Source organism: Sphaeramia orbicularis, chromosome 20, assembly GCF_902148855.1.
Source record: "Sphaeramia orbicularis chromosome 20, fSphaOr1.1, whole genome shotgun sequence".
Lineage (NCBI taxonomy): Eukaryota > Metazoa > Chordata > Actinopteri > Kurtiformes > Apogonidae > Sphaeramia > Sphaeramia orbicularis.
In genome coordinates this window covers 7,973,158-7,986,204 of record NC_043976.1, presented here as the reverse complement: position 1 = coordinate 7,986,204, position 13,047 = coordinate 7,973,158, and the positions used below count along the sequence as shown (strand labels likewise).

Here is a 13,047-nt window from a genome sequence, read left to right as displayed (position 1 = left end):
ATACATGACTTCATTTGCACATTCTAAAAGGAGTGGAGGAAGTATAATTTGTTTAATCCCGCCCCATCAACACTCAAACATGTTACTGCAGATCAGGTTTATCAAGAACAGCAAAGTTACACTAATGGTATGAATTACAGTGGATGGGATGGTGCATAAGTGTCCACTGTGTTGGCTGATATGGAACTAAAACAATAAAACCCATGAATATACAAGAGAACAGCTGGAGAATAACTGTCTACTGTAGTGACCACTATGCATGAAAGGGTTAAAATAAGTCATTACATTTTGGAATGTTAAATTTATTTTATTGTTACTTTTAGATATGATATAATTTTCCATTTTGGACCAAAAATGAGAAGAATGTTGGCCCCAGTGGATCAGATCAGCCACTGCAGTCTGTAATGACGGTCTGGTGTTATATCATCTTATAGGTACATTTGTTGCAGAATAAATCCAGTTTTGTGCGGGTTTCTTGGATGATGCAACAAAAAGCATATGTTTCAGGCTGTACAGCTGCTGGCACCTCCCCTTTTTTCCTTTTTCCTTGAATGCTCGAGGAACAGAGGAAGTAAGTCAGTCCATAAACAGTCTGCAGAGGGAACGCTGCACCGTGCGCATTCATTACGCGTCAACATGGAAGAAATCCTGGCACCTTTAAGGGAGGCTGTGAAGAAACAGGTGAGTTATTCTTATGTCAGGTTACCCGTAAATGCAACACGGTGAAGGCGGGATACTGTTCAGAGTTTACAAAATGAGCATCTTTTTTTTTTCTTTTCACACATTAGAAAACATGTCACTTCTGGTCAAATTTAAAGTCAGAACAATGTGCGTAAAAGGGTTTATACCGACCATGTTTTTGGAATGTTTACGCATGATTTGGATAGAGTTTTGAAGAGGTTCAGCAAACATCACAAACATGTTTTTTCCAATTTAGAATTTATTAAAACGCAAGACCTAATATATTTGTTCAAAAGCTGATGCCACTCACAGTCTGCAGTTTTCCACACAGAACTGAACTGAACACTTTAGCAAAAAAAAAAAAAGAACAAACCGTTTTTGACAGCTCTGTGTCTGGAGATGACACAAGGTAAAACTTGTACTTTCTCTTCAGGGTGACTTGGTGCAGCAGCTGAAAGAGAAAGGTGCCTCTGAGCAGGAACTGAGCAAAGCTGTGGCAGAACTGAAAGCCCGAAAAAAGATTCTTGAAGCAAAGGTTTGGGTCTCTGTCTGGTTACTCATTTGCTGCTTTTTATTTTTATGTCAGAATATTCACTTCTCAAGCATATTGGTGAGGTTTACAGGGTGGGGAAGCAAAATTTACAATATTTTGAGGCAGGGACTGAAAGACAGTGTATGACCAGTTAGTTTATTGAAAGTCATGAGAATTTATTTGCCACAAGAAAATTTACATAATAGAAAATGTTTTTATTCTATGTGTCCTCCTTCTTTCTCAATAACTGCCTTCACACACTTCCTGAAACTTGCGCAAATGTTCCTCAAATATTCGGGTGACAACTTCTCCCATTCTTCTTTAATAGTATCTTCCAGACTTTCTCGTAATAGTTTTGCTCATAGTCATTCTCTTCTTTCCATTATAAACAGTCTTTATGGACACTCCAACTATTTTTGAAATCTCCTTTGGTGTGACGAGTGCATTCAGCAAATCACACACTCTTTGACGTTTGCTTTCCTGATTACTCATATGGGCAAAAGTTTCTGAAAAGGTATAGATAATAGTGTTAGGTATGATTATGACATCAATATATGTTTGGTTTCAAAACAACTGACGTAGTGCCTGCTGAGAAAAAACAACTAAATGTTCACTGTAAATTTTGCTTCCCCACCCTGTACTTTCCAAACATGCACTTGCAGGAATTGTCTCTGCAGCCCAAAAATGACACAGTGGATAGGGTGAAGATGGAGGACACCTTAAAGAGGAGATTCTTCTACGATCAGGCTTTTGCTATTTATGGAGGTAAAATAAAGAAACAACTGTCACAATGGAAAGTAAAACCATAAAACTACTCTAACTCTAACCACCAGGAGCCACTCCTTCACATTTGACTCATGGATCAAACCATAAAAACAGAACTGAGAGTGAAAGTGCATGCACAGTTCAACGTATGTGTGGTATTGTGGTGCTTTCTCAGGTGTGAGTGGTCTGTATGACTTCGGTCCCGTGGGTTGTGCTCTGAAGAACAACATCCTGCAGGTATGGAGGCAGCACTTCATCCAGGAGGAGCAGATCCTGGAGATAGACTGCACCATGCTGACCCCAGAGCCAGTCCTCAAGTAGGGGCTACAAACCCAGCGAGACGCATCTCATTCAACTTTTAACACAAACGTACTGTATGTCCTATAAACTTTTGTTTCCTGTTCCTCAGGACATCAGGACATGTGGATAAATTTGCCGACTACATGGTAAAAGATGCCAAAACTGGAGAATGCTACCGTGCTGATCACCTCCTCAAAGGTCTGTTCTGCTGCTTTCATGTAATTTTAACCCATAAAGACCCAAACATCCACCATCGACCAAAATCATCTACTCATGTAAACTGTTTGATACCTGTTGATCCACTAATCCTATCAATACATGTAAATAATTGGTGTAAAATGCAGTTAGTCGTCTTTTCATGGTCATCAGATATGACCCATTTGGACGTTCACAGGCTGTGTAGTGAAGCCACATACAACACTGATTCACCAGTAAAACCCATGGAGTTGGATCAGTGACAGCGTATAGACACACTTGGTTTATGTTCAGTTAATGATAGATGTTACTTTAAAAAAAAAAATCATGTTCTCTTCACTGTTCTCTGTTTCTGATATAATAAATGGTAAATGGACTGAACTTATATAGTGCATTTTCTACACCTTCATGGTGCCCAAAGCGCTTTACAATTCCTCACATTCACCCATTCACTCATGCAAGGTGCTGCCTAGCCCTACTGGTATCAAGTTAAGGTTCAGTGTCTTGCCCAAGGACCTTTGACATGTGGATAGTCAGAGCCAGGATTTAAACCGCCAACCCTTCGGTCATTGGACGACCCGCTCTACCAACTGAGCCACAGCCGCCAACCCTCAACTTTTAACTTTTATGAATATCCGCATGATCAGTTAATTAAATATAGGACCATACCTGATTTATACTTAAAAATGCAAAATATAGAGCGTAATATTAGAATAAATGGTGATAAATTAGTTAAGACAGGTTAAAATTAGAGAAACATTCATTTGGGAACCGGCGCAAAAGGAGCACTGGGTAAAATGAGCTCCACCCAAAGTCCTCTTCTGGGTTTTCTCAAAGCTACAAAGTGTCGGATGTCAAGCCTGTCATCGCCTCACCTGAGACCAAACCATTTACTCAGATAGTTGATCTCTGAGCGGCAACAATTAATAATGAGAAGAAGTGTAATCTTTTAAATTAACCAATAAAAATAAGTCAAAAGCTATAATTTGGTCTTATTTTCCACTTTTCTCAGAGATGGTTTTCTCCAAACATTAGAAGAATCTGCACTGGCGGGTTTCTATCTGCTCTATCCTTGGGGGAGTTTAGGTAGAGGGGAGGTAGGGGTGGGAGTGACCAGTTTTTCAGGTCTTAGGAAGAGTTAAAATAATAGATAGCAAATGTGATTACCATAGTAATTAAACTTTTTTACTTCTTTTAGGTCAAATTGTGGTAAACATTCCCATTTTACAGTGTATAACATCAAGAGCGTCATGCATGTAACTTTTCTCCTTCTGAATTTAGTGGGATTTGGTGACCAGCAGCTTTGTCTTTTTCAGGCTAAAACTAAGCAGTTACACTCGCAAATATTGAACTAAAGAGGCATCAGCAGCGTGTTAATATCCCTGTGTGTCTTTTAACCCATAAAGACCCAGTGGTACTTTTGTGGCAGTTCCCAAATTAAAATTTCTCTATTTCTACCTTTCTTAACTGATTTATAATCTTTCTTTTTTATATAATATTATCCTCTGTATTCTGCATTTTTTGGTGTGAATCATGTATTTTCCTATATTTGATTCACAGATCATGTAGATGTTCATCAAAACTCAGAGTAAATTCAAAGTTAATTATATCAAAACAGAGAAAAATGAAGAAAAAACTTACTTTTTCAGCAAAGATATTGCAAACTGAATGCAAAAGCAAGTGTCTCCATCCACTGTCATTGATCCAACTCCATGTGTTTCACTGGTGAATCAGTGTTGTATGTGGTTTCTTTATGGAGCCTCTGGATGTACGAAGAGGTCATATCTGATGACCATGAAAAGATGAAAAACTGCATTTTACACCAATTATTTACATGTACTGATAGGATTAGTGGATCAACAGGTATTAAACAGTTTATATCTGTAGATGGTTTGTGTCACAGGTGGCTGTTTGGGTCTCTACGGGTTAAGGTCACTCTGATTTAATGCATGTAACAGCTACAAAATGAAGCATTTCCTCCCCTACAGCGCACTTAAAAAAACTGATGTCTGATGAGAAATGCTCAGTGGAGAAAGTGGCCGAGATGGAAGATGTAATCACTCAGGTATGTGATATGAAACCTTCACTATTTCTCACATACAACATACTGAAGGGACATCTGCCGTCCAGAGGCTCATCCTCAAACTCCTTGGCCTAATCTGTTATGTTTCAGATGGATAACTACTCCCGGGAGCAGCTGGCTGCTCTGTTTGTGAAATACAACGTTAAGTCACCCTCCACGGGAAACGACCTCACGCCTCCTACCTCCTTCAACCTGATGTTTCAGACGTCCATCGGCCCAGGAGGCAATATGCCCGGGTACACATCAACATAAAATGACAACGTATAACACCAGAGATTTACACATAAAAGAAAAAACTGTATTGATGCTGTGTCATTTGTGTTTTTTGCAGCTATCTGAGGCCTGAAACAGCTCAGGGAATGTTCCTGAACTTCAAACGCCTTCTGGAGTTCAACCAGGGGAAGCTTCCTTTCGGTGCTGCTCAGATTGGAAACTCCTTCAGGAATGAAATCTCTCCTCGTTCTGGACTCATTCGTGTTAGGTAGTGACATTTTCCGTCTCCCTAAAATGAAATGTAGAAATCAGCTGCTGAAATTAATCACGTTCATACAAATGCTGTGAAAATTATTTCCTTCTTGTAATCAAGGAGCTTTGTTACAGTGTTCATTTTTTAGGGGGAATATTTTATTTATTTAATATTTCATTATGAGGAATAGCATGGAGAATACTGAGGACCTTAGTGTACTTGTAAACAGCACATTAGTGCACTCATTTTGGTTATAGGTTAATGATAATTTGAGAAACATTATGCTGCATTGTATTACAGTGCTTGTAAATATACATGGTCCAGTAATTTAATTTGTACAGTCATTTGCAACAGTCAATAGGCGTTCTATGTGGTACTGATATTCCAAACACTCAACATCAGGGTAAGTCTGGTACCAGAACACACTCACATCTACCAAAACCACCAACAAATCAACACTATGTATCCACAGACTGAGTCACCCACTGAATAAAGTATAAAGTTCATTGTTTAAACACATCTGTATTCTGTTACCGTTAAGTTTTCTTCATCAAACCAAAACTCATAGCCACTTATTTTCACAATCCGTCAAAATAACACTGTGTCTTATAGCTTTGTTAGCTTAGCTCTGTTTTAGAAAACAGTAAAACCACAAGTCACCTCTGTTTTCTGTACAGTTTTTGTCAAAAGCTGCTCTAAAGATCTATTTGGAATCATCTGAACAAGGTGAGAACTGTCAAAGTTTAGTCTGAACTGTGGATCAAGTAACACATTTAGCCAAAATAATAACATCATATAATAACTTTACACCTTCATAAGCATCATAATTCACCCAAAGAAACTCTGTCATTTCATCATCAACTCCATTATTTTCATTTAGAGTTGAGTCTAGTGGTGAAAACAACAACAGTGCTTCTAGCTTTATCACTAGTGGCTTTTCTATTGGACATCTGTGCAAAACTTTACAGATATTTACTAAATGTTGAAAAAAACAAAAGTGCGTAATGTCGGTTTTTCCATTAAATCACAAATGCGATGATTTGTTTATTTATTATTGCAAGATGACATGAGAGGTCATGCCATAAACATGGCGACAAACATAAATATCATGTTGATTTACAGATATATTCATTATTAATACATATTACCCCTCTATCCTGTACTAAATTAAAAAATTATTCGGTTTCCTGGTGTGTCCACACATATCACTCCGTGTTTCTTTTAAAACTCTTCCTCTTCGCTTGTTGTAACATCTATCAGCATTGTTTTTTTTGTTTTTTTTTTAAATTCACATGACTCCAGTTGTGGAATAAGGTCTTTCCATTGCAGTTTTGCGTGACATACCAATTTCACTACGCCCAAAAAAATACCTCTTGCCAGCACAAAACGAGAGGTTTGGCAAAATTGTCATTTTTCCATTGGGTCATTTTTTATGCACAAGTTATTTTCCCGCAATTTTAGGATGAATGGAAAAGCGACTACTGTCACTTTCTTTGAGTGTAAAAGTTGTTTCTTTGTGGTTCTCATCCCATTTCATCACTTTCTGACGCTTTGGTCAAATGCCCAATTTTATAATTTTACAAGTCAGTTCACATCTTTACATTCCGTCTTAAGCATAACATCAGAGCTCTTTATTCTCAATACTAATAATACTTTTAAGTCATTTATAATGTTTGAAAGTAGAAATACCACATGCAGTCCCTTAAAATTGGACATTGTCATCATCACTATATTATATTTGTGTTACACTGTGAGCCAATGTCAACTATAATTAATGGTACAAGACGAAATAATCAGTTATCAGATAATTTATTTTTACTTTTAGTGATCATTGTCTGTATCTGATAATGAAGAATTATTTCTTCTGCAGGGAGTTCACCATGGCTGAGATTGAGCATTTCGTGGACCCAAATGAGAAGGTCCATCCTAAATTCTCAAACGTAGCCGACCTGGAGATCACATTGTTTTCCTCAAAGGCCCAGACCAGTGGTCAGTCTGCACAGGTCGTGAGGCTGGGGGATGCAGTGGAGCAGGTAGGAAACGTTGAAGTCAACATCACCCTGTTTTAGTCTGACTGAGTTTATTTTGTAAATCACTGTTTAATTCTGTGTTCGCTGCAGGGAGTGATCAACAATTCAGTACTGGGTTACTTCATCGGAAGAATATACCTGTATCTGGTTAAAGTGGGTCTGTCCAAAGATAAAGTACGCTTCCGTCAGCACATGGAAAATGAGATGGCTCACTATGCATGTGACTGCTGGGACGCCGAGTCCTTAACCTCCTATGTAAGCTCTTTTAAGAACACATGGAGACTCAAATGTTTACACCATATATATATATATATATATATATATATATATATATATATATATATATATATATTTTTTTTTTTTTTTAGGACTTTGAAAATTTTCCTAGTTTTTATTTTTATTTAGTCTTTACTGTTTACTTCTAAAAATTATTTAGTAGTTTTATTTTTAGTTTAGTTCAGTTTAGTTTTTATTTAGCTTTAGTACATAAAAAAAGGTTGATGTAGGGATGTAACAATTACCGGTATAACGATAAACCGCGGTAAAATTGCAGATGGTTAGTATTACGGTTTAAATTCTAATTATCATGATAACCGTGTTTGATTACCGCACTTTTAGGGGAAAAACCCTGTGTAAAGATCTGCTTCTATGTCAAATATTTGAGTATAGTTTTAATTTATTACAATTTTAATGTTATATGCCTAATATTTGGAACCAATATTCACTTTTAAAGTCTTTGAAAAGGTTTGTTAAGCATCTTTGTGTTATTTATTCAATATAGTATATAAATTTTTCAAATTGGATTTTATTTTTTTTTTGTGTGTTTTTTGTCCTTTTGTGTTGATATAGTAGGTTAAAGTGAAAAAAATAATAGACAGATGATATAGATGAAGTTGTGCTAAAAAAAAAAATTAGATTCTAAACATTTGTTTAAATAGTATATAAAGGCAAAATCAAAAGGATTGAAAAACTGCCAAAATAGGCTCTGACCACTAAGGGTTAATATTTGAATGTTTCTGCCAAGAGAAAGTGCATTGTGCCTATTATTTTATTTTATTATTAATATTTTTTAAATACAACTTGGTTAAACTATTTCAGTGTGTGTATATTAGTACTTTTTGAACATTTTGAGCACAATTTCAACAATACCGCGATAATAATGATAACCGTGATAATTTTGGTCACAATAACCGTGATATGAAATTTTCATATCGTTACATCCCTAGGTTGATGAAAGAATGCATGGCCCATACAGTTCTACTTCTGTGGATCAGTGCAATGACTGTATCATGCAGAATGTATGCTTGTGTGTGAGTGAATGGTTTCTGCTTGTTTTCCACCTATTTATTTTAGTGGCTTTTATTTGTATTTGTATTTTTATACTAGGTTCTATACGATGCACAGATTGGGTAGGTACATTGACAATAAAGATATTCCATTCTATTCTAATGATTTTGTTTTAAATGAGTCATTGTAGTTTTCATTCAGTTCACAGTTTTGTAAAGTACTGTTTTTGTTTTTCACTGGTAGTTTTCTTCTTTGTTTTCACTACCTATAATAATGTTGGTGAACACACACATCTCTGTCTTTTTCCTCTCCCAGGGCTGGATTGAGATTGTGGGCTGTGCTGACCGCTCCTGCTATGACCTGTCCTGCCACTCAAGAGCCACCAGGGTCCCTCTAGTGGCCGAGAAGCCCCTCAAAGAACCCATATCCTTGGCTAATGATAATCCACCACTATGTGCTACACCTGCAGAATCATTTGTAATGCATGTGCGCTGTAATCACTCAATTTTGAGTTTGTTGACAATGACAGCGTGCTGTATTCAAATAGAGGTACACTACCACTCAAAAGTTTGGACTCACCTTCTTATTTAAATGGCATGAATTGGACAGCAGATGGCCAACAAGTGCTCAGCATCACTGGGAACTCCTTCAACACAATTGGAAAACGTTTCAAGTGACTACCTCATGAAGCTCATGTAGAGAACGCCAAGAACGTGCACAGCAGTAATAAAAGCAAAATGTGGCTATTTTGAAGAATCTAAAATATAAAACATGCTTTGAGTTATATCACACTTTTTTTAACCACACAATTCCAAATGAGTTCATTCATAGTTTTGATGCCGTCTGTGAGAATCTACAAACAGTACATAGAAATAGTCATGAAAATAAGGAAAAAACAGGTGAGTCCAAACTTTTGATTGGTAGTGTATGTTATATTTATGGAACAAAAAAAACATTTCTTGCCATATGTGGAGTATTTTGGCAGTTTGACTGGTGGTAATGCTTTCAAAGCTCATTAAGTGCGTACAGTATTCTACAATAGAGGGATAGTTGCTTTGAAATCTAAAAGGTTACACACTACTAGTTACCCTGTTGAAATGTAACAACTAATGAGTCTGTTTTAGTTTTCAAATCAACTATTTACACCTTACACATTTTAATAAATAGAATGAAGTCTGTAAGCCAGGTCAGTGGGTTGCACTGATGCATTCACCACTGACACGTTCTCACTCAACACACAAACCACATCCTCCAACGGTGTCATCGAACTGAACTGCAAAAACAGAAATCCCTCACTCATAATTACATGTAAAAAATATTTGCATGTAGTGATGCCACCAAACACAGAATGTATTGTGCTGCTTTCAACATGAATTGAAAATGTTTTAGAAGTGGGCGATCGAGTTAAAAAGTCCAAAAAATCTCTATGTTTTGAAACCCACCTCTGCTCCTACAGTAGTTTACCTCTGTCCTTCAGCTCCATCATCTTCATCACCACTACCTGTGTCTGGGCTCTGAGCGGGTTTTGTCCATAACTTTAGCTCCTAATTCCTCACTGTGCATGATGATCGTCCAGCTTGAGTCTAAGCACCAAAATATATTTCTTCATATGTCAGTTTGCTACAATACAAAGAAAAAACATGTTCTATAATTGTAAATGGATTTGTTCCTATAAACATCTTACAGAAAACAATATCTGGATCTAACCACCAATGTTTTGATCAGTAATTTCAACTTGGTCATTCAGTACATACCCTCCTTTGGAACTATAGTCTATTAATTGGATGGATGGATGGATGGATGGATGGATGGATGGATGGATGGATGGATGGATGGATGATGGATGGATGGATGGATGGCAACATTTTCTGAGCAATGACAGTGCCTCAAATTATAATCAAGTGGTTGAGTAGATAGATAGATAGATAGATAGATAGATAGATAGATAGATAGATAGATAGATAGATAGATAGATAGATAGATAGATAGATAGATAGATAGATAGATAGATAGATAGATAGATAGATAGATAGATAGATAGATAGTGAAGCTTAAGTCACAGATGCTTCATCTTGATATAAAGCAGTGTTTCTCAAACTGGAGCGGGCCCCCATCGGGGGGGCGTGGGATCTCTCCTTGGTGTTCTGTTTTTTTCTTCAGGTTAGAACATGTAGCAGGTGGAACTAATGTTTTGGCATTGGAGCACCATGGACTCATTTTAGGGATGTACAACAAACAAATCTACTGCCACAGTGATCTGTCACTAGACTAGACAAAAAGTTTAGGTTTGGAGAATGGACAAGGGTTTGACTGGAAAAGAAAAATGTGCATTGTTTCTGTTTTTGTACAGTTTGTACAGTTTGCACTTTAATGTTCCGAGATGAGCAATGTAGACGGGCTCATTGCAGCCACTGATATTGTTAAAATGTTCATCTTTGTAACCAAAATTTGTTCTAATAAAAGTAACTTTATTGTCATAGTTATAAGAAGATTGTGCATTTCCTGTTTTTATTTGGGAAAATATTGTCTCAGGCAGCAGTCTTGTTGAGTTTATTTGTATTGTTCAAGCAAAAATGTAAGCAAATTTGTAATTTGCACAACAAATTATTCAAGGAAAAGCAGAAAGTATTGTTAAGTTGGAATTGCACCACTGTTACAATGTTGTTGGGGTTGACAGAAAAAAAATTTAGAACCACTGATATAAAGGGACATTTCAGTTGGAGAAACATTGATTTTTTTTTTCCTTACTCTCTTTGAAAATGTTTGAATTACCCTTAACTTCCCTTCACAAAACAATAAATATCACTCAGTTTGAGCCCAACAAAGGAGCCATAGGACGGGCCTACAAGACCGACTCTAAGCTGGTCCTGGAGTATCTTGCGGCCTGTGATGAATGTTACATCAGCGAGCAGGAGAAGCGTCTCAGTACAGCTGGGTAATCACCAGAAGACCCAAGTAACCACTGTGTACTTCACAAATCACACACCGTCTACATTTGATGTTGTGTTTATCTCTTAGAGAGTTCAGCTTCGACGTAGATGACAAAACCTTTACTCTGTCCAAAGACATGGTCGGTGTGAAGAGGTTCCAGAAGACTGTGCATGGTAAGACTTGAAACCAAAGCTACCGTAGCTTTAGAGCTGCAGAGTGAAGCGGTGTGTTGTTCTTGTGGGAAAACAGGCATCTCCTTTTTCCCACAGTGGAGGAGATTGTCCCCAATGTAATCGAGCCTTCATTTGGCATTGGGCGAATCATGTACTCCATCTTCGAGCACTCATTCCGTATCCGGCAGGGAGATGAACAGAGGACGGTAGGATGGGGATCAGATCTAAAAGGCACCTCTGTAATTAGTGATTATACCAGTGCTATTTGGACATCTAAGATGAATTATTTCTTATCCAGTATTTCAGTTTCCCTGCCACTGTAGCTCCATACAAATGCTCCATCCTTCCTCTGAGCCAGAACCAGGAGTTTATGCCATTTGTTCATCATTTATGTGAGTATCAGACAAACCTTCATATGGAAATACATTTTATTATGAAGTTTAAATATTTATTTGTTTGAAAAGTTGATGTATATGACTTAAGAATTCATTTTACTCATGTAATGCTTACTTTCAGCTGGGGAGCTGACTAAAAATGGCGTGTCTCATAAAGTGGACAACTCCTCTGGATCCATCGGGAGGCGCTACGCCAGGACAGATGAGATCGGAGTGGCCTTTGGCATCACCATTGATTTTGACACAGTGAATAAGACGCCTCACACGGCTACTCTGAGAGACCGTGACTCCATGAGGCAGATCAGAGCTGAGGTAAACCCCTTTTATGAATCAAACATCTGCCTTAATGTGATGTCACATATGGTCTGTCAACTTTATCTCTGTGCAAATCATGTTGCAGGTTGCTGAGTTACCAGATCTGGTTCGAGATCTGGCTAACGGGGCTGTGACGTGGGCTGAGGTGGAGCACAAGTACCCCATCTTTGAAGGACAGGAGACCAGCAGGAAGGAGTAACCTAACCAAGGACCTCCCCTCTACAAACACAAAGACCTCCTATTTAACTACATGTATTATTTTTACAAACTGGAAAAAGCTGCATATTTTCATTTTTATGGATTAAATTGTCTCATTAGGTATTATGTATTCTACAGGTGTGCTTTCACATGATGGATTCGTTATCTGGAGACTTCAATGTATCATATAGGCCAGGGTTTCTCAACCTTTTCTGAACCACACCACAGCATCATGAGCCTACTGGTGCCTCCCCCCCCCCCCCCCCCCCCCGTGCCTGAAAAAATTTGTGGGACAGGAGGGGATAGGTACATAATTCAAAAAGTAACGCCTATATGAGGACCTATATGAGGAGGTTATATGGTGGGTTATAGAGCTCTGTAGATAAAGCTGTGAGAAAGTGAGCTCCTTTCACCTTATCTTAGACTACCTGCTGCCCTGCGAAAACTAATTTGTGACGCCCCCCCGGCTGAGAGCCAATGGATGTCAAACTTATTTTAGTTCAGAGGCTACATAGAGTCCAATTATGATCTCATGAGGGCTGGACCAGTAAAATAATAGCTTAATAGCTTAAAAAAAATGACAACTGCAAAGTATGAAAATGTTTAGAAACTATCCTTTTATAAAACGTGAATAACCTGAACTTCCATGAACAACCTGAAATTTCTTAAGTACATTTTTAACCATATTATGCCTCT

At 37.6% G+C, this 13,047-nt stretch overlaps 1 protein-coding gene across 1 annotated transcript; it reads left to right on the top strand.

Annotated features, from left to right (window-relative positions):
- Nucleotides 1–580: 580 nt before the first annotated feature.
- LOC115411410 (glycine--tRNA ligase-like) lies at nucleotides 581–12,657 on the top strand. Its single transcript, XM_030123522.1, has 17 exons — nucleotides 581–681; nucleotides 1,115–1,216; nucleotides 1,876–1,978; nucleotides 2,154–2,295; nucleotides 2,388–2,476; nucleotides 4,462–4,538; nucleotides 4,647–4,792; nucleotides 4,888–5,037; nucleotides 6,893–7,055; nucleotides 7,143–7,307; nucleotides 8,655–8,762; nucleotides 11,129–11,274; nucleotides 11,358–11,443; nucleotides 11,540–11,649; nucleotides 11,742–11,835; nucleotides 11,960–12,150; nucleotides 12,239–12,657. Exons 1-17 carry the CDS (start codon nucleotides 637–639, stop codon nucleotides 12,350–12,352), a joined length of 2,031 nt encoding a protein of 676 aa, XP_029979382.1. The 5' UTR covers nucleotides 581–636; the 3' UTR covers nucleotides 12,353–12,657.
- Nucleotides 12,658–13,047: the final 390 nt, after the last annotated feature.